The sequence below is a fragment of the Enhydra lutris genome, unplaced genomic scaffold, assembly GCF_002288905.1.
Source record: "Enhydra lutris kenyoni isolate GAN:26980312 unplaced genomic scaffold, ASM228890v2 scaffoldscaffold26, whole genome shotgun sequence".
NCBI lineage: Eukaryota > Metazoa > Chordata > Mammalia > Carnivora > Mustelidae > Enhydra > Enhydra lutris.
Window position 1 is genome coordinate 1,746,978 of NW_019154110.1, and position 22,199 is coordinate 1,769,176.

Below are 22,199 nucleotides of genomic sequence, written 5' to 3' on the forward strand. Positions count from 1 at the left end.
GGCAGGGGCTGCGGGGCGTCTGAGTCGGGCTCTGCCGTGACCGGTCAGCTGACGGGGATCACGTGATCGCCCCCACACGGAAACAACCGCACGTGGCTCGGAGAGGCCGGCTGGACAGCGCCTCCCGCCGGCGCCACCGCCTGGCAGGCCGCGGCGCCCTCCCTCTCCGCGCTCTGCTCTGGTCAGGTGGCGGCTTCGTTTCCTGGGAGTGCAGGGGAGGGGGGGTGCTGAACGGCCCACGAGATTTCCCCGCGGATTTGAGGACGATTTTCCCGGAGATTCCAGCCTTTAGCGGGCTGACCCCACGCGCTCCTCTGGTTTTACAGATAAGGAACCGCAGGCTGAGCTGGGGCTTTTGGCATTAAATCCCTTCAGCGCCTTCATGCTACCTACCAAGTGAACCAGCTTTTAGTTTTCCAACACATTTCTTCAATAACATTACATCTGGTCTTTACAACAACCCCTGAAGTAGAAAAGATAGTAATAGTGTTTATACTTTACAAGTGGTAACCAAGCGCCACCAAAGAGACTTGCCCAAGTGGCAGAATGGAAACTTGGAACCTGGTTCACAAATTTTCTGCCCTAGAGTCCTCCCTCCGCACCCCTCCCCCGTGCCCCAGCCCTCTTGGGGCTCTCTCTCTTTCTTTCAAATTCTGGGCGATCTGAGAGGGAGAGAAGTGTCCCAGGCCCAGATGCTTGTGGTTCTTGGGAGGAAATGTTCCCCCAAGACTTCCCGTTGAAGATCCGCCTCTGAGGTGCCAGAGCCTGCTGCTGTGGTCAGAGCCTTACAGTTGCTACCTTGGCTGGGGGGTGGGGGATGGAAAGGGGGATGCAGCATAGGACAAGGAGCAGAAACCAGAGAACTGGCACCAAAACTAGACGACTTCTAGGGGTCTCAGTTCTGACTCATTTGCAGGACAGATAGGCCATTGCAATAAAACCACTGGCTGGGTGTTTTTTGTTTTGTTTTGTTTTTTTTTGGTTTTTTTTTTGTGTCTTCTAGAAGGAGATTTTGCCTCATGGAGGAGTTTGGTGTAGAGGTTTGGGAGATCCATAAAGATGCTTAAGAAAAACTAAAGTCCCAATTACAGAGGAAACAAATGGATCAGCAGTGATCTGATTCCATCTGCATCCTCTTTCTTGAAGCAGCGGAAGCCCTGCTGTGCTTGGTCACATGACCTGGGGCAGTTAAAAACTTAACAACCATCATTCCTGGAGCACTGATTAGGAGCCAGGCACCCTGCTAAGCACTTTGCATATCTTGTTTTGTTTAATCCTCACCACAACCCTTTTAAAAAGATATTTTTATAACCATTTAGGATGAGGAGGTAACTTGCCCTTAGGTAACTAACTACCTTAGGTAACTTGCCCAAGGTCAGCTAGGAAAGAAGTGGTAGAGCCAAGATTCAAACCCAGACTATCTCATTCTAAAACCAATGCTCACTGCACTCCTTGGCCATACAGTATTATTTTTTCACCACGATGTACACCCCCAAATTTGGTTTGAGTACCTGAAGGCAGAGAACGGTTTTGATAAAAGATAGTGCCTGCTGCTAAGGACCTATGAAATTGGGTCCACCAGGTCTTTGCTATGGTCGGTTTACCTAGACTGAGCAGGCGCTTTTTCTTCCCGCAAATCGGTGTGTGCTCTGCCCTCTAGTGGTTTCGCTTGCAATCAACAATGACCTTGAGTGTAACTAACTAACCTACGGATTCTTTTCTTGAATAGGATGGCCTTACAATGCTGGGCACTGGTGCACTAAGATTTCTGGGGGCACTGACACCTTCCCCAATCGGAGGTCTAAAACAGTGGTTTTCAAACTTGATGATGCACTTCAGATTCTGTAGTCTGGGGTGAGACCCAGGAATCTGAATTTTTAAGAAGCACCCCAGTTCATTCTAATGCAGGTCATCTGCAGGCCACATCTCGATGTAATGATCTGTAACAGCTCAATTGTAAAACTGTAACAGCTCCCTGGAATCCCAACCCAAGCACCCTTGGGCTTTGGGGAATCTGGGACCAAATTAGCTACTCCCTTTTGCCAACTTCAATATTGAGTTTCCTGGAGGTCATGGCTTGGATAGTCGGGGAGGGAAGCTGCAGCTGCCCAGGCAGTTAGCCCATGCTGAGTGAGGTTAGTTCTTGCTGATCTGGCAGGGAGAAAAGTGAAGGAAGCTAACATTTAGTGCAGCAACTGTGGGCCAGATACTGTGCTAGGTGTTTTCAAATAAAATCCTTTTTAATCCCTACAATAAACCGTGAATTTATTATTCACTCTTGCCGATGAGGAAATTGAGGTGCAGAGATGTTGAATATCTTCATCAAGTTCAGAGCTGGTAAGGGCTGGAATTAGAATGAATTGTCTAATTCAGTAATTCTCAACTGGGGGAGATTGAGGCCACCAGGGGATATCTGGTAATGTCCAGAGATACCTGTGTTTGTCCGAACTGCAGGGTAGGGGTGTTGCTAATTTCATCTAGTGGGTCAGGGATGCTGCTAAGTATGCTACAAATGACAGTCCCCACAACAAGAAATTATCTAGCCCAAAATGTCAATAGTGCTGAGGTTGAGAAAACCTGGACTGAAAGCATTTTCTTTTGCCCTATGGGGTGGGAGGGTGAGGGGAGGGAAAGTTAGTAGAATAAAGTGGAGATGGGCCTACCCCAAAGGCCTTGGGAAGGAAGAGAACTTCCAAGGGACTTCCAAGATAAGGATAGTGGATAATGGGGGCAGCTGGTGAGGTTTCTCATTCTTCCAAGCTTGGCCAAGGCCCTGCTCAGTTTCTCCCAGCCTTGCCAAGTCAGTCCTAGGACTTCACACTAAGTTTGTCCTGGAATAACCCTGACCCCTAGCTCAGGGCTCAGGTAAAATATTTACCTGGGCCTTCTTGGAGGACTTCCCAAAGCCCCTGGTTCCTAGAATCGATGCCTTCCACCTGCAGCCCACATTAGCACCCTTGCTGTGGAGGGTGAGAGTGTAAATAAAACAAGGGTCAGGTAGCACCTAGGTTAGAAGTGGACTGAATAGGCAAAGTCAATAGAGTCCCCTTAGGGGGTCCCTGTCTGGGAAGGAACAGGGCAACTTGAGTAGGGAGTAGGGGGCACATGGCCTGGGGAGCAGGGTTCTGACCCCAGGAGGCTTGCTTTCCACAGCCATTCCTCTCCTCTAGGTTTGGTTTGCTGCTTCACTGGACCTTCCCCAACACCCATTCCTGGAGCACCCACACATCCAGCCAACCACCATTTTGGGCTTCCCTTATACTGGCCTCCTTCTAGACCTGGGAAGGCGGGTCTGAGCTGACTGTGCAGACAGGAAATACTTCTCGTTCCAAGCTCAGAACCTCTGAAGAACTAAACTGCAGACTGTGGGGGTGGGGACATAGGGAGGGAGGGAGACAGTCTTGGAGTGAAAGAGTAAAGAACATACAAGCAGGTCCCCCATATTTGGGGTTCCATCTCCTTTCTTCCCTCAGGACCAGAGAGGATTGGGGCGGAGGCGCGGGGGTGGGTGGGGGGATAAGAGGATGGAGGAGGATGTGGTAACAGCTGATTCGTCCCCTGAGGTCACACTTTCCAACAATCAGCTGTTACTGGGGTGGAAGGCAGGAAGTTTCCTTAAAGGCACACTGTTCTGAACGCAGAGTCAAGAATTCTGGAGCTCCTAGGAACCACAGCAATTACTTGGTGGAGCCGGTGTTTAGTACAGAGAAACTATCTCCCACCCGAGATTCATCCTTGGGCTCAGTTACCCTCACACTCAATTTGGAGGCTATGGAAAAGTCATGGATTCCTGTAGACACGTTCGTCTTTGGAGGCGAGGGCGGGGCGGGGGGGGTGGGGAAGCGGGTGGGTGATAAATTGCCGCGACTCCCCGACTTGCCCCTTTAAATAAGCGGTTCAGCAGCTTTTGCCAAGTCATTGGGTTCCTCTTGGTTTTGCCCATTCCCCGCCCCCGCCTCAGCTCTGATTGGCCCCTGGGGAAGGGCCAGACTCCTCATTGGTCTCTACCTTTGAAATCCCTTCTAAGTAGGTCTGAGTCAGTGAAAGGCTTCTCGAGGGCGGGACAGAATGGGGTATTAGGCGGAGGATGGGGTTGCTTACCAGTTGATACTTTGGCACAACCCATCCCCTAGTTTCCGACCACAAGTCTTGCTTCTACCCTCAGGTGAAGACTGTACTATGAATCTTTTGTTAGGAGTCTGCTGCTTGAGAGGCTCTGACTACGATTGGGATGAGACATACTCTGCAAGAAAAGTCTCCTGGTTAGTAAGAGCCCGCCACAAGGGGAGGACTAGCCCTCTCCAGTGAAAGCTAGCACTAGGCGAGGTGGGCAGTTTTTCTTCCCCAAAAGCCCTCAGGAGTCCTCATGCAATGGAAGAGCCTGCTAAGCGGAGGCTGATTTCCATCTTCAGTTCTACCCACTCCTGCTGCTTTGCCTGGTCCATCTTTCCCTAGGGAGCTATCGCCTCATGCGCAGAAGTCAGCGAATCCGTTTTGGGGTAGTCTAAAAGAAACACTCACGGCTCCCCAGAGGGGGGGCTGTAGCCCTTTAAGGACTTCGCCGGGATGGATTCAGAAATGAGTTTAAAAATGCCAACTCACAGAGCGCGCTGGATTGTGGGAACGAGGTGTCAGACGAGAACTACATTGACCAGTGTGCACCGCAAACACACATGCCTTTACTTCCTTCTGCTCTTTAGGACTCTGGTTTGACGTAGCGCTCCTCAAAGAGAGCGGCCTTAGGCGGAGGCCTCAGCCACACCCTTTCACGTATTGGCGAGCTCGTGAGTTGGTGGGCGTGGCCTATCGCAGCTCCACCAGGCGAAGGGGTGGCCTCCTTGCCAATCAGAGCTAAGACGCCGGGAGAGGCGGGACCTGGACGAAGTGCTGGCGCCCCCGAGTGGGTGTGGTCACGCTGCCCAGCAGTGGGCGGTGATTGGCCCTGGGCGGTGCAATCGCAGCTTGTGCGTCACGACGCCGCCAGCTGATCCGAGACTGGAGCCGGTGTGTGCTGGGCGCAGGGAAGACACAGCGCCGCGGGCCGTGGGGAATGGGCGCACTGATTTGCTCCCTTACCCTCAGCAACCCCCCCACCCAGCACCAGGTGGGTGTGAGCTGGGGTCCCGGCCGCACTGGAGGGAACCATGCTAACGGGGTAATAGGGGAAAGTAGGGTCCTGGTGGCCACACCCTGCCCTTCCGGGGGAGGGGTGAGGGGGCGGCGGGGGCAGGGAAGCTCTGGGGGTGAGGGGTCCTGGACTGGCTGGAGTGGTTTGGCAGGAGGCTTAAAGAAAGAGTCCGGGACGACAGTCGTGGCGGAGGGTTTTGCAGAGTGGCTAGAAAGAAGACGGGGGGCTGGGGGCAGCTAACCTCGGCGCCCCCTAGTCAGAGGATACGAGAACTGGCCTCCCAGCTTGGGGAGGGTTTGGACCTGGCGGGTAGCGGAGAGGTAGTTTTCCTCTGCAGGCAGTCAGTTGGTCAGGGCCAATTGAGCGCCCTGGCAGGGAAGGGGTCTCTGGGCGGGCCGGCCCCTCCTCTCGTTCCCTCCAGGGGATGTTATGTAAGGGGGGAGGGGAGAGGAGTAGGGGGCGGCGGTGCGGGGGCCTTATGCAACCCAAAGGTTAGGGTTTCACCGCGGTTGGTGGGGGAAGCGGGCTGGAGGAGGACCTGGAAACTCTAACCCCCCCCCCCAGCCTAACTGGCCGTCTTGGGCCCAGAGAAGGTCACCTCTGCACCTCCCCCCAGCATGTCCGGTTGTGGGGCCCCTAGCCCAGGCCTGGCCCTGACCGCCTGGGAAGCCGGCTGGCTGGGTGGGGCGCCTGGGTTAGTCATCACTGGGCTCCCTCTCTCCCCACCTCTCGGCCAACTCTTGGCCCCTCCCTATGGCCTCTCGCTAGGCTATCGCCCCCACCTCCCTCCGGCCCTAGTTCTCCAACTCCTTTGGCCTGTCATCTTGGCTGTCAGACTGGGCTAGGGATTGTCAGGGTGCCAAAGGGTTGTTGGAGCAGCTGGTCAGAGGGTCAGTGACCTGGGCCCACCCCACCCTGCAGCCAAGGGCACCTGCTTGGCACAGACTCTAAGCAGCCCTTGAGTCCTATGGGCTGAACAGAGCTGGCTCAGACAGAGGAGAGTGGGAAGGAATTGCACTGGTCACCTGGGGGAAGGAAGATACCACAAAGTTCATGCCTCCCCAAGAGGGTTTTTGTAATTTGAAAACCTCCCACCCCCCACTCTAATCTTTCTTACCCTCTGAGTATAGAAGTCTCAAGGCAAGACTGCCTTGGCTCCTGACACTGGCATGGGCCATGCCCTTGGACTGAGTGTCAGCACAGACCAGGCCTCCCCAGCTCTAGGCCCTCAAGCCTGCCACGCCCCCAGCCCCCTCCCTGGGCCATGCTGCAGGGCCCGGCTTTTCCTGCTGATTCATGCGTTGGAACTGCGGGGGCGGGGCTTGGAACTTGGAACAAAGTTCAGACATGGAGGGGCCGGCAGACAGCCTGGAATTCATACCAGATGTACCCGGAATGCGCAAGCGGAATGCCTGGCATTTAAGAGTCTTGGGGAAGCTGCCCATCCACCCTACCCATACCTCCCTCCCCTCCAGCCTTTGGTCCCCTGTCCTCTCCTTGCAGTCCCTGGAGCCTCTGCTGACCTTCCAAACTCTGGACCTCCCTTCCTCACTCTTCCCCAGATGTGGGCCCCCAGAACTCTTCCAGCTGAACTCCCTGGGAACAAGTCAGTTGGGCTGATCACTGAACTGACATTTCTGGACCTAAGGTCCAACTTCTCACCTAGTACCTGGACAACTGGTGCAATGTGTCCCGGGTTCTAAGTCCAGCCCTCTCTGAATGCTGAAGAGGCTGGGCCCTCCATGAATAGATGGGGCAAGGAGGGGTGAGAGCAGACCTGGGTCTCTACAGCCTTTGGTTCTGGAAAGAGGCACAAGGAAGTATGTTTAGAACTGCCTCTTGCTTCTTACTGAAGTTAACCGCTCCTGCAGGCCCAGGTCAGAGCCAAGAACACTTTGTTACAAGGTTGAGCATCTGTTGGAGCTGGACTTTTGTTGGACAGTGGGACAGTGTCCCTGTGACATGGCCCTGTTCAGATCCTTCCCATTTTGTCTTCCTTTTCCTTTTAGGAGCCTGTCCCTCCCACATCCTCACCTGGCTGAGCCGCAGTAGTTCTTCAGTGGCAAGCTTTATGTCCTGACCCAGCTAAAGCTGCCAGTTGAAGAACTGTTGCCCTCTGCCACTGGCTTCAAGGAGGAGGAGGAAGAGGAGAAGGAGCTGCTTTCCCCTTCATCTGGAAGGTGACAGAGCTGGGGCTGGGAAGGTCCGAACAGTGGGAGTGATGATACCTTTTGGGAGAGGGAACCTGTTAAGTTGGAGAGCCTTCAGCCAGACTGGCCCAGCAAGAGAGAACAATTTTAGATTAGAGACCCTGGTTGGTTTGGGGAATAGATGGCTGTGACCAAGCAAGGTTAGTTGGTCTACACAGCTGTGACAAGAGGAAGATAACAGGAGCAAACAAAATTGCCTACCCCTTTACCCAGATGTCTTTCTTGGCCCTCCTTCCTTGTTTCCCTTTCTTTCCTACTGCCTTTCCAGGTGAGGTCCAAAGTAAATTTCTTCAGGGAAAAGGTCATACTGAAACTCCCATGTGAGTAGTCATCCCCATGCTCTTACCTTTCCCTCTATTTCCTTAGACTGGCCCAGACTCTAGATTTGGTGATAATCACCTATATGTGGGACTGTTAGACCTCTTGTCTCGGCTTCTCCACCTGTGAGATGGGGAATCACACAATTGAGTGTGCAGGAGGGACTCAGAAGCCTACTTCTGTGAACTGCTCAGAGCCTGGGCTCTTCTCTCCCTGTGGGTGGGAACAAAATAGCTTTCCACATAAGCTATTGCCCCTCCCCCCATCCCTGAACACCATGACCCAAGGAGGGTGGGGGAGAGGATTAGAAAGGGGGTGTAAGGTTATACCAGTGCAGGGGACCAGGAGGAGCTCATTCTTTCCATTGACATCCCACCATGCAAAGGTGGCCCCAGGCTTCCTCTGCCACCCAAAACAGGACTGCAGCCCCTGATAGGGTTCCAACTGCTGTTCTCTGTTTCTTCCCTCACTTTACCTTCCAGGATAGTTTGTGAGACTGCTCAGGCTTGTACAGGCAGGAAATTCCCTCCAACAACCAGGAGAGGTGAACTGTGGGATGTGATGCCCTTTGGAACATCAAGCAGTATAAGCCTACCACCCTCACCCCAGCTCCTGATGCAGTCTAACTCTTGGGGCTCAGTTCCGGTGTGGTTCAACCATGGCCCAGATGCCCTACCTGAAGGTGGCCAAATTCAGCGGCTACAGGGAGCTGTCCTGTCATGGGGCAGGAGGTGTGGAGATAGCAGGGTCCTAGTCTCCGTTAATGAGAAACAGATTTAGGGGAGAGTAGATCATCGAATCCATCCTCCTGCAGCCTAAGCTGCAGGAGGTGTGTGTGGGACTGCAGTGGAGGGTGTGGGTAGACTGAGTCAATTCAGAGTCTGCAACAAAGATTGCTCTGTCCCTGAACATTGCTTCCATCCTTTCTTCCCCTCCCCGCCTCACTGGCCACAGGGTCTCTGTCCAGCCCTGGTTCTAGGGCTCTGCCATCCTTACCCATCCTGACCCATCATGAAGTAAAGATTAGGAAGAACAGCCTGGGAACACAGAGGTAGGCAGAAGACCAGTGAAGGACCAGGCCTAGAGAGCACAGGGCCCTGTCTGGGCACCCCTCAGAGGAGACCCATAAAGGGCAGAAACACCCTAGGAGGAGGAAGGACAGCCAGCCTCCTTCAAGGACAAGCTCCCAGCCATCTGCCTCATTCACTATTTCTCTCCAGTGTACTTACTGTCTCTCTCAGAGATAGGAGACTGTATCACAGTGTCCTGTGGCTTCATTCTCCTACTTCTACCTCCTTACCTTTTAATTTTTATATAAAGTGGACTCAGGGAGCAAGAACCAGCTGTGAAAGGACATAAGTAGGAAATTCAGAGAAGAAATTCAAATGGATAAAACCATGAAAAACAATGTGTTTCATTAGTAATTAAAGAAAGACAAATATAGCTGAAAGCATTTTTCCCTCAGCAAACTATATTAAAAAAAAAAAAAAAAAGAACCAGCATTGGCAAAGAAATAAGAAAATAACACTCCCATAGATTGCCTGTAGCGGGGGACAATTGGTACAGCCTTCCTGAACGTTGGTGATAGGTCTCAAATACTCTAAAAGTTTCCATCGCCTTAGACCTAGTAATTCTACATTTGGGAATTTATCCTAAGAAAATAATTAAAGATTTAGTCACAAGATGCTCATCTGAGTATTGCAGTAGAGAAAATGAGAAGCAACTGTCTGATTGGGAATTCATTTCTTTTCTGCTGTAATAAAAATGTGCAATGGGGGATTCCTTAAGTAAATCATTGTATATCCATCCAGATGGTGGAGTACTGCACAGCCATTAAAAGTCATGTAGAAGAACATTTGGAAAGAAAAATGCTCTTTGAATATTAAAAATGTTATAAAAATAGTGTGTATTATGTGATCTCAATTTTGTTTTCTAAAGGTGGATATATTCTTGTATACATAAAACACGAAAAAGACAAAATGTTAATAATAGTGGTTATCTTTGGACAGTGGAACAAAGCCATTGTAATTTTCCTCTTTGGCTTTTCTGTAAATTTAAAATATTCTATATTGAGTATGATTTTCATACAATAAAATTTAAAAGAATCAGTGTTATTTTTTTAAAAGAGCTTGGAGAGGTGGGTGGGGAGGAATTAAGGGGTGCCCCTGACCCTTTGGACATAATGGGGTTTTGGTGGAGAAAGAGGGTTGTGAGAATGTGGAGAACTTCATTCTCCAGGAGTAGCTGCAATCTATCCTCTCCACGTGCGGGATACAGCGCTCTGAATTGCTGGCTCTCAGCCAGCTAAAGAGGTGTGGAGTGGAGTAAGGAAAACAGTGAAAACCTGTCACTCTCCAGGAGATGGAAGATGGGGAAGGGGGGGAGGGTAGATTTTCCTCTCCAGGCTGAAAGGTTCTGGAATCCTCTAAGTCTTTGTTATTCTCTGATTCTGCCCCAACATTGAGGTGACCCTGCGTGACCTCTCCTTGCCGCCTCAGATTGGAAGAGAGAATTCCATTCACCTACCAAGCCCTGGGGGGAGGGGTGCTTTTCAAGACTTCGGTGCTGAGTGGTTTCCTTTCGCCTCCCCTTCCTGATAGCAAGTTTCCCCTGTAGGGCCCCCAAAAGTGGCTGGGGGGAGGAGTTCCAGTGGGTCGCTTCTCCAAAATAGGAGTTCTTGTTCCGTTCGAACGTACTGTGTAAGGGAACGGGACTGTTGGAATCATCGGGTTGTTAAGATGTGCTAAAGGTCTGGAAACCTCGGGAGGTGGAAAGGGTGGCTCCGAGGAAGTGAGGTGCCCCCACAGCTGAGAGGGGGGTTGGTGCGGAGCAGGGCGGTGGCGATGTTTTTAAGCATTGGGAGTGGGTGTGCGCTGGCCTCTACCTTAAGGTCGGTGAGGATCCCGTGGGAAGAAGGACCAGCAGGTGAGAGGTTAGCCTGGGGAGAGGAGGTGAAAGACAACGGGGCGGGGCCTGTGGGAATGTCAGGTGAGATTAGCGACCTATTTCTGGAGCTCGGAGGGGTTTGGGACACAGGGCGTTGGGGAAGATCTCTATCGACATGATGAGAGTCCCCCGGAGCTCCCAGGCCAGGTTTGGCAGCCGGGAGCCCCCAAACCTCAATCCCCCGCTAGGGCGGGACGCGATCGGTGGCTGTGGCTCCGGGGCGTGGCCCCACGGCTGCTCCAATCGCCACCTAGCCGAATGATGGGGGCGTGGTCAAGCCCTGTAAAAGTTACAGCGGATTCCAAAGCCGCGGTGGGCTGCGGGGGCCAAAGACCCATCTTGTCCAGAAGCCAGCTCACAGTCCCCGCAGCTGGCTTTGGAGGAGTCCCAGCTGAGAGTGCGGGAATCCAAGGGACTGAAGCGGACCTAGCCCGCCCGCCAGGCCATGGCGTCCTGGGGGCTCCTTGTGACCGGCGCCTCCTTCGCAGTCTTCCGGGGGCTGCATTGGACGCTTCAGCTGCTGCCCACGCCAGGATCTGCTGCCCAGGACAGTTGGAAGTGGCGGAACATCTATGTCTCCCTGGTGCACAGCCTGCTCACAGGGGTCTGGGCGCTGTTTGGGTGCGGGGTATAGAGATTCGGGAGGCACCGGGGTGAGGGTGAGGGGTGGAAAGCTGAGATTGAAAGACCCGGCGGGCACCTTCGAAATCGAACCGGAACCTCGAGAGTCTGACATGGCATGGGGGTGTGAATGGGTGAGTGAGCGTGCACAGAGGGAGAATGGGGTCTGAGTCTGCACGATGCTGACCACGGTCCCCCACCTCCTACAGGTTGTCGCTGTACCCTCAGATGGCTGCTGATCCCATTAACGGCCACCCATCCTGGGCCCTGGTGCTGGTGGCTGTGTCCGTGGGTGAGTCTGCAGGGAAGGCTGGGCCGTTTTGTCGGGGAGCAACCTACCAATGATAATTCCAGGTCCCCTTTACCCCTTTCCATAGAGGTCAAATATTTCTGGCAACTTTGCTGAAGGAAGCGAAAGACCTGGCAAAAGGAGGGGGTGAAGATTTCTCTCCAGGAGATACAGCTACTTAGGGAACCCTAACGCCCCTCCCCCCTCATGCCACGCCCATAGGTTATTTCTTGGCGGATGGAGTTGATATGCTGTTGAATCAGACCTTGGGCCAGGCCTGGGAACTTCTCTGTCATCATTCAGTGGTGAGACTTAGGGAAAGGAGACACAGGAAGGGTGGTATGCTCAGTCTGGGGTCCCCGGTTTCTCTTCAGGTTTCTGTCCAATGACTTCTTAGAGTCTCTGACCCTTGTTGGTGCTTGATCTCCCCAACTTTGGGCTGGTCTGCAGGGGAGAGGTTTGAGTGCTAGCCACACCTGGAGTCTGAGCACTGCCTAAGTAGCTTCTATTCCCTCTGGTGTCCCATCTGATTGCAGAAATGTTGCGTCTGGAGCTTTTCTGACAAAGGGGAGTCCCAGTATAGGAAGAGGGCATGGGGCATGAAAGCGCAGGATTGGAAGTTGTGGGGAGGGAGTTACTGCTGCTGCCCCAGGGGATATAGCCTCAGGGCCAAGGCTGCTTCGATTCTGTGGAAGGGTTATTTTAAGGCCATTCAGGCACCAACATAAGGGCAACTATAAAGGGCAAGTTCTTGATAGGGTGCCACAAAATCCTTGTGAGCCCCTGTCTTAATAAGGCCTGGTTTGTTGGTATGTGGTGGGCAGAAGATCATGGAAGGTCCTCTGACCTCTGACCCCTGTTCCCCAGGTTGTGAGCTGCCTCAGCACTGCCATTCTGTCCAACCAGTACGTGGGCCTCTGTGTGGTGTCTCTGCTCCTGGAGCTGAACTCTGTCTGCCTGCACCTACGGAAACTGCTGCTGCTTTCTCACCAGGCCCCATCCCTGGCCTTCAGCGTGGCCAGCTGGGCCACCCTGGCCACCCTGGCCCTCTTCCGCCTAGTGCCTCTGGGCTGGATGAGTCTGTGGCTAATCCGGCAGCAACACCAGGTTCTTCCCCCTCTGGTCATCCTTAGTGGAACTGGGCTGGTCACTGTGGGTGCCATAAGCATCACACTGGGCGTACGTATTTTGGTCAATGATGTCCTGCGGGCTCGGCCCCGCCCACCCATCCCGGGGCACAAGGAAACTGGGGGCACAAGGAGGTGTCGTGATGGTGAGCTTGTCGCCAGGGACGATGCCACTCTCCTCCTGAAAGACTAGAGAGAGGCCTCAGGCTCCTCTTCTGCCAGGCCTGGGGCAGCTAGGGACAGGACGGGGAGATCGTGGTCTACAGTGTCCAGTCCATTGTGGGGTAAGGACTGGGCTGAATTTTCAGTATCTCAGTCCCTCTTCCAAGTAACTCACACCCCTCCCCCATTCCTAGGATCTGAGAAGAAATGCTGATGTTCTTGGATGGGTGGGAAACTGGGCTATTGTTCAGTGAATTCCATCATCAGATGACTGCTTCTTCCAGCAAACTTCTGGAGGTACAGCCAGTGCTGCCAATAAGGGGAAGAAGGAGGCATGAAGCTAGGTGAAACTGCCAATGGCATCCTCCGCTTTTAGCACAGGAACAGGTAAAGGAAGGAGAGGTCTTTTTTTTTTTTTTTTTTTTTTTAAGAATTGTTATTTATTTACTTGGCACAGAGAGAGAGAGCACAAGCAAGGGGAGTGGTAGGCAGAGGGAGAGCAGCCCAACAGGGGGCCCGATCCTGGGATCACAACCCCAGCTGAAGGCAGACATTGAACCAACTGAGCCACCCAGGCGCCCCCCAAGGTGAGGTCTTATTAGGACCAGAGAGATCTGATGTGGAGGGGGTGGGTTCAGAGGGAAGAGAGACCTCACCTGTGACCAAATTCCAGGCGGCGGAGGAGGCCACAACAGGTGCTATTTGTAGCCAGTAGGGATGGACATACTAGTGGCCAAGAAACAGAAGAACTGGTCCACTACAGTCACTGCTGATACTTCTGGTTCTTGAAGCCACACTACCGTGTTTGTACTTAACGCGAGCCCTACTGCCTTTTAAATTTTTAAAAAGCCCAGCATCTGCCTTTTAAATTTTCTTACTATCCTCTGACCTCTTCAAAGAAAATGCAGCTTCTTAAAGGAATGAGCATGGGACTAGGTCTGGGTGCCAAGTGTAGCGTTTTCCAAGGCCCAGGCCTTCATGGAAGAATGAAGACAGGCAGAAGGACAAAGGGAGGCTTTCACTTGGCTGCAGAGGGATTAAGGAATATCTAACTCTCTTCTAGGATTCATTTGCAAGCTCTCCCTCTCTTTTCTCCCCTGCCATTTGTTTTTTTATTTTTTTTTTTAAGAGGGGGATGAGAGAATCTTAAGCAGGCTCCATTTCACAAACCTAAGAGTCGGCTTCTTAACTGACTGAGCCACCCTGATGCCCCTAGGGTAATTTATTACCACCCAGTTCTCATTCTCTTATCTCACTTAAGAGACAGGGAAAAAAATTTTTTTTAATTAAATTTAATTTTTTTAAGATTTTATTTTTATTTATTTGACAGAGACATAGTGAGAGAGGGAGCACAAGCTGGGGGAGTGGAAGAGTGAGAAGCAGGCTTCCCGCTGAACAGGGAGCCTGATGGGGGCTCAACCCCAGGACCCTGGGATCATGACCTGAGCTGAAGGCAGATGCTTAATAAGTGAGCCACCAGGCACCCCTTTAATTTTTTTTTTAATTTTATTTATTTATTTGACAGAGAGAGAGAGAGAGAGATCACAAGTAGGCAGAGAGGCAGGCAGAGAGAGGAGGAAGCAGGCTCACCGCTGAGCAGAGAGCCCGATGTGGGGCTCGATCCCAGGACCCTGAGATCATGACCCGAGCCGAAGGCAGAGGCTTAACCCACTGAGCCACTCAGGTGCCCCTAATTTTACTTATTTATTTATTATTATTTTTTTAATTTAACAGAGATTACAAGTAGGCAGAGAGGCAGGCAGAGAGAGAGGAGGAAGCAGGCTCCCTGCTGAGCAGAGAGCCCGATGTGGGGCTCGATCCCAGGACTCTGAGATCATGACCTGAGCCAAAGGCAGAGGCTTTAACCCACTGAGCCACCCCGGCGCCCCAGCCCCTAATTTTATTTTTAAGTAAGCTCCACACCCAATGCCAGGCTGGATCTCACTACCCTGAGATCATGACGTGAGCCAAAACCAAGAGTCTGACACTTAACTGACTGAGTCACCCAGGTGCCCCTCTCCCCTACCACTTCTGCTGTCTGTCTTTCTTCTTTTCTTTCCTTTTTTTTTTTCTTTTAAAGATTTTATTTATTCACTTGACAGAGATCTCAAGCAGGCAGAGAGAGAGGAAGGGAAGCAGGCTCCCCGCCAAGCAGAGAGCCCGATACAGGGCCTGATCCCAGGACCCCGGGACCACGACCCGAGCCGAAGGCAGAGGCCTCAACCCACTGAGCCACCCAGGCGCCCCTCTTTCTTTCTTTTTAACTGTGGCGCAAAATCTTTCCTTTCTTCAGGCAGAACAGCCAGGTTATAGGAAGTGTAAAGAAGATTCAGATTGCTGTTCTACTAAACAACAGATAGAAAGAGATAACCCTTAATTGTCCACAGAAAAGATACATGAGCAAAAGCAAGAGACAGGAAGATGAAAACAAAAAATCCTGGCCAAAAGCTGAGCTAGAGAAAGACAAAAGGGATGATAGAAATAGACACACAGGAGTGCCCGGGTGGTTCAGTGGGTTAAAGCCTCTGCCTTTGGCTCAGATCATGATCCCAGGGTCTTGGGATCCAGCCCCACATCAGGCTCTCTGCTCAGCAGCGAGTCTGCTTCCCTTCCTCTCTCTCTGCCTGCCTCTCTGCCTACTTGTGATCTCTGTCTTTCAAATAAATAAATTTTTAAAAAATCTTTAGAAATAGACACACATAGATTGAGGGACGGATTAAAAGAAAGAGAAGGACCACCTGTATCGAAGAGACAGATGTGAAGAGAGACAGAGGGCATGAGAGGGAATCCTCGGCAGAAATGTTAAGAAAGTGTCGTGGATGCCAACAGGAACCAAAGTCATGGAACTGGTAAAATGGTCATAAACATCAGTATATAGTCTTCAGTATAGAAAAATATAGTATAGAATATATTATATTTATTCTATATAGATTATTCAATATAGAATAATCAGTACAGAAAAATAGAAAAAAAAAAAGCTGACAGGAAGGGACCCCAAGGATACAAGGCACAGATGGTCTAGACAAAGAAACAGAGTGACAAGAAGGAACAACTAGACTCAGGAGAGATGGAGGTAAGAGAGGCATTTAGAAAGATTGGCAGAGCAAGAGAGAGGGGGAAATAGAGATGAGGGGAGTTAGGGGAGCTGAGAAGCAGAAGAACAGAAGGTGGAGGAGGCACTCAAAGGGAAGATTCACTGGCAGAAAAAGAAAGTAGGAAATATGTTGAGTTGGAGACATGCAGAAAGACAAAGGACAAACAGCTACAGTGCAATATACAAAGACAGCCTGACAGGAACTGATAGGCAGAGACTGGTAGGAAGATGAAGAAAAGTCAGAATTGACATCCCTGATGTCAATTGAGATGGAAGAATGGGCAAAGGGACTGAGAACCACAGAGAGGGAAAGAAGAGTTGGGGGGGGGGGGGTTGACAACTGATTAAATAAACATCCAAAGGAAGAGGACACCTGGCTGGCTCAGTCGATAGAGCATGTGTGATCTCAGGGTTGTGAGTTTGAGCCCCATGTTGGGTGTAGAGATTACATTAAAAAGATAAAATCTTGGGGCATCTGGGTGGCTCAGTGGGTTAAAGCCTCTGCCTTCGGCTCGGGTCATGATCTCAGGGTCCTGGGATCAAGCCCTGCATTGGGCTCTCTGCCTGCTTCCTCCTCTCTCTCTGCCTACTTGTGATCTCTCTCTCTCTGTCAAATAAATAAAATCTTTTAAAAAAATTAAAAAGATAAAATCTTAAAAAAAAGAAGAAGAAGAAACAGAACACCAAACAGACAGACAAAAACATCCAAAGGAAGGAACAAGGAAAAGGAGGAAATAGATGAAGAGAAGAAGAAAGAAAGACTAGAGATAGGGAAAAAATAAGGGAGGGATTGTGACAGATGCCCATCAGAATCATTAAAGCACAAAGAGAAGAATAACAAATAGAGACAGGAGAAATTGCCACAGCCAGAAGCAGATACAGGCAGAAAATAAGAGCAGAGATACTTCATGTAATTACATAAGAGCCAGAGAGGCAAATGTATAAAAGGTGACGTAGAGAAATAGTAGAATTCTATCAAACTGTGTGTGTCCTTCATAGAAGTAGCATCTTCAAAACTCAATCTGCCATCGTCACTGAATGTCTGGATTAACAAAAACATTGTCTTGAGTTTTCAAAGACAAAGCAATGTGTCAAACCCATGGCAGGAATCTGTTTCCTAAGTATGTGTTGAGGTCAGTATTGATTCATTCTAAGCCCTCCATGTTTTCTTTTGCCACTATCATAAATTCATGGTTCCAGTGAGTACCCCTCCAGGTAATAGTTGATAGTATCTATGAGATCTATCAAGACCTTGACCACTATGGAAATATGGCTGTTTCTGTGGGTTAACTAGTCAACCTTGTACAGGAAGGATGAGATTAGCTACTCATGGGGGTAGGACATGAAGGAACATCTGAACAATTGGGGATCACAAATTTTCATCATGGTGACCCAGCGAAACTTCAGGAAGGCAGGATGGCATTATGATTATAACTGATTAAGTAGATTTCTCATCAAGTAGACCAGTTATAGATGGTGTGGACCAGATACAGATGATGGGTCCTTCAGAGGCATGGTCATTTGGGTCCCTAGAAAAGAGAAGCTCAAACATGCAGAGGTTGGCAAATGCTACATTCGGTACAATGAGTTGGGTCACTGGGGCAGTGATCTGTCAGACCTCATCATGGCCTAGTGAAGTGGTCCTCAAGACTGACTCCATGCCACCAAGCTACTGGCTGATGAATTGTCTTCTGGCACAGGGGAGTGGCTTTCTTGGATGGGGGACATTGGTATTATATGGTCTCAAACCACTATCCTGATCATAAACTAATAAATTGCTATGTAAATAATTGCATCAGGCTTTTGTGATATGTGGTCTCTTTGAGTCACTTCTTCTTGGCTCTAATGGTCCGATTTATAATGAAATACTGGATTGTGGAAGCTTTGCTTGGGAAGGTCTCCTCTTGGCACCAACTTTTTGACCTACAAAGCCCTCAAGTGTTCGAAGATCCTCCACTATGAAAAAGCAAACCCAGTTTATTCAGTAGAATGGGCTTAGAGCAAGCCAATGCATTCAGACGATTTAGAGTGATTTTCAATGCGAAGGTTTGAAATCCAAATTTTCTTTTAGCCAAATTAATCATGAGTTAATAAGAAAATTAATTAAACAGAAATCTCCATAACTGAATTGTCAAGGCTTTATCTTACATAAAATCTGGATTTGTCAGGCTGAAAATGAGCCATCGCTTAGCAGGAAAGTACATAAGGGAAGCTATTCTTTAAAGAACTGCTCTTGAATTGAAATGAAATGTTTGCTTGGGATCACTGACTTAAAGTCACAGCACCCCAAACTGAACATTTATTGTGCTTCTCCACATGTCAGTTATCTTTTATGCTTAATCTTGCTTAACCCCACTCTATAGAGACTAATCCCATTATATAGATGAGAAAACTGAGGCTCAGAGAGGTTAGATAATTGCTCAGGTTTACCCAGCTAGTTAGTGACAGGATCTACATTCTAACCCATTTTTTCCCCATTACATCACCTGCTATTTTTGCCTGCCTAGCACAGTAAGAGATTTTCCTTTGAAAACCACACCTCTCTCACTCTCCTGTCCATGGGCATGTGCCAATCATGCCATCAAAACACCCAACCATGCCAATCAAAACACCATATCCTCTTTTCCTGAAATGAGTTCATGACACAGAAGCAGAGTTCTGAGCCTCAGCACCTTGAGCTGCTCGAAATTTTGGCTAAGATACACTAGGTGTGCTAACATTGCTAAGCCAGTAGGATGCAAGAGAGCTTCCCTGAGCATGAAGCCACGACAAAAAGAGGAGGAAGAGATGGAAATTTCTATCATCAGTTGAGTATCTAGATCAAACTCTGCCTGAAGCCAGAACTTCCCTGGAATTTCAGTTACACAAGCCAAAAAACTTTTGATTTGCTTACGTGAGTATGGGTTCAGTTTGTTTCCCCTTGTAACCGTGAGTCTTTGTTAATAACATCACCTTCAAGACTATCCAGTCTTTTTTTTTTTTTAAGATGTTATTTAATGACAGAGAGCACAAGCAAGGGGAGTGGGAGAGGGAGAAGCAGGATTCCCACTGAGCAGGGAGCCCAATGTGGGGCTCAGTCCCAAGATCCTGGGATCATGACCTGAGGAGAAGGCAGCTGCTTAATGACTGAGCCACCCAGGTGCCCTGAGACTATCCAGTCTTATTATTTCCTTTGGCAGAAAATTGAAACCTAGAAAAGTTAAGTGACTTATCCAAGCACACCCATATAGTTTGTGGCATGGTCATAATTAGAATCCAGGTCTTTGCTTTGGCTCAGGACTCCTTCTTCTATACTATATCGGCTCTTTCTTTATAAAAAGGCTGAGAAGTGCAGAAACTTCAAAGTGGAAAGATAGGAGCCACCTGACAACTGCAGATCAATCAAGTCAGATAAATTGCCTCTGAAGTGGTATTTCTAAGTCAGGATGCTTCATTTTGAAAGCTAGACACAGTCACCAAGTATTGATTTCGATGCTTTTCAGGAATATAGTAACTGCAGGATAGAGGTCCATTTCAGCTTTCCCCTGCAAAGGAGAGTACCACTGAACTCCATTTTGTGAGCGAATTCTTTCCCTGCCTCTAACCTGGTGGGAAACAAACCTTCACTTGCTACATCTCCTGCAGGAACTGGACACAGTAGCAATTCTCAGACCTAGAGAGCTCTCGCAACTGAAGGAAGGATGTAAACTCCCTTTAGGAGTAATAGAATGGGAGTTCCTTTTGTGTTGTGCAATGTGGGGGTCCCTGCCAACCGCCCAACCCAAAAACCACTCTGGGGTCGTGTCTGACATTCCAGGGGTAGAAAATAATTTCTTGGGCTTAAGCTTTGTCCTCCTCACTCTGGCCTGCCTGCCTGTGTCTTTGAAAGGACTCCTTTGCCTCCTTGAACTTCACTGGTTGGCTTTGCTAATCCTGGGGGCTGAGAGACTGGCACAGTGTTTGCCCCAGAATGCAGGTCAGGGCATGGCTAGGGGAGGACGGAGAAGCCTGAAGAACTGGAACGCCACAACATCCTGCTGCCACACTGGCCTAGAACAGCACTGCTAGGAGCACCTGGGTGGCTCAGTTGGTGAAGCGTCTGCCTTCAGTTCAGGTCTTGATCCCGGGGTCCTGGGATCCAGCCCTGCATCGGGTTTCCTGCGCAGTGGAGATCCTGCTTCCTCCTCTCCTGCTTGTGTTCGCTCTCTGTCAAATAAATAAATAAAATCCTAAAACAAACAAACAAGTATTTGTAAAGTATTTATACTATTGAGTAAACAGGCCAGATGCCTGGCTACAAGATACCTGGAACCAGTATTTTGTTAAGGTGGGAAATTGGAAAAGGAAGAGTCATCCAGAGGAGGGAAACCAAAGGTAAGAAATGTACAAATGGGTCATCCACAGGCTGAGAATGAAAAACCTCTTTTTTTTTTAAGATTTTATTTATTTATTTATTTGACAAGCAGAGATCACAAGTAGGCAGAGAGGCAGGCAGAGGGAGAGAGGGAAGAAGGCTCCCTGCCGAGCAGAGAGCCCCATGCAGGACTCGATCCCAGGACCCTGAGATCATGACCTGAGCCCAAGGCAGAGGCTTTAACCCACTGAGCCATCCAGGTGCCCCGAACAACCATTGATGGGATGGGATTGATGGGATTGTTGCATTCTGACATCCAATGACTTGTCCAGAAGCTAACTCAGGTACTTTCTCCCCAGACCTGCAGCCTTTCAGCATTTTCCTGGTCTGTGCATGGCACTGCCATCAGCTCACTGTGTAAGTCAGGGATTTAAGAATCCTTATCAAGCGTGTCATCCCACCTCCTATCCCATGTTCACATATCTGATTAATTAATCCCCCAGTCTGTTATAGATTCTACATCCATTCATTCCTTTCTATCTCTGCTTTCCCACCCTGGTCAAAGTCACTGTCATCTTTAGCCTGGGTGACATCATGATGAGACTGTAATATTCTCCATGTAGCAGCCACTCTGTGATTGTTAAAAGGCATATCTGATCATGTCATTCCCCTGCTTGATACCAACCAGATGCTTCTTTCTTTTTTTTAATTTTTTTTTTAAGATTTTTATTTATTTGTCAGAGAGAGAGAGAAAGAGAGAGAGAGATCACAAGTAGGCCGAGAGGCAGGCAGAGGCAGAGGGAGAAGCAGGCTCCCTGCCGAGCAAGGAGCCCGATGTGGGACTCAATCCCAGGACGCTGGGATCATGACCTGAGCTGAAGGCAGCTGCTTAACCAACTGAGCCACCCAGGCGTCCCCAGATGCTTCTTTCTAAGATAAAAGCATGACTCAGGATATGACCTGTAGTGTTCTGCATGATCTCCCCTTATTTACTCTCCAGACTCGTGGTACTGTGTGCTTCACTGTTTCACTCTCTCTTTCTCAGGACCTTGCACAGGCAATGGCCAATGCCTGGTAGTTTTCCCATTAACCACTGCTCCCATTTTTTTGGCTCCCCTTCCCCTAACCCACACCCTGCATCTTATACACTCTCACTTTTATTTTTTCTTAGCTTTTTTTTTTTTTGTATTCTCACTTTTCAGTGGTCATTTCTTTTTTTTAAAGATTTTATATATTTATTTGACAGAGAGAGACACAGTGAGAGAGGGAATACAAGTAGGAGGAGTGGGAGAGGGAGAAGCAGGCTCCCTGCAGAGCAGGGAGCCCGATGACGTGCTCCATCCCAGGACCCTGGAATCATGAGATGAAGGCAGACACTTAACGACTGAGCCACCCAGGCACTCCTCTTTTTTTTTTTTTTTTTTTTTTTAAGATTTTTTTATTTATTTGAGAGAGGGAGAGGGCAAGAGTAGTGTGGGAGGAGGAGCAGAGGGAGAGGGACAAGCAGACTCCACACTGCACACAGAGCCCAACACGGAGTTCTATCTTACCACCCTGAGATTATTAATGACTCGAGAGGAAACCAAGAGTCAGATGCTTAACCAACTGAGCCACCCAGGTACCTCTCAGTGTTCATTCCCAACATGTTTTTTCCCAAAGAAACGGCTATGACTCTCCCTCTATAATTAGGTCAAATCTCTCTGTACTTTTCACTGGAAGTACTTATTGCAAGTTTAATTAAAGAACCAATTATGCGCATTTGAGGAAAGCCTCTAATATGGTATATGTAGTAAAAGAAAAACGGGAAAACACTCAGAAAACAGAGACTATGCATGGAGAATAAAACTTCAGAAAAGTTCTTACTGTTTTCCTCAGAGAGACCAGAGAATATATTGTAACCATGAAAAAAAAACAAAAAAAAAAAAAAAAAAAAAAAAAGGCATTCAGAGAAAACCAAAAAGAGTACTTTGA

General features: G+C 49.3%; 1 protein-coding gene across 1 annotated transcript; it reads left to right on the forward strand.

Annotated features, from left to right (window-relative positions):
• Window positions 1-11,047: 11,047 nt before the first annotated feature.
• LOC111151567 (TLC domain containing 2) lies at window positions 11,048-12,971 on the forward strand. Its single transcript, XM_022509638.1, has 4 exons — window positions 11,048-11,223; window positions 11,433-11,515; window positions 11,735-11,817; window positions 12,380-12,971. The coding sequence occupies exons 1-4, from the start codon at window positions 11,048-11,050 to the stop codon at window positions 12,830-12,832; spliced, it is 795 nt and encodes a 264-aa protein (XP_022365346.1). The 3' UTR covers window positions 12,833-12,971.
• The last annotated feature ends 9,228 nt before the right edge of the window (window positions 12,972-22,199 follow it).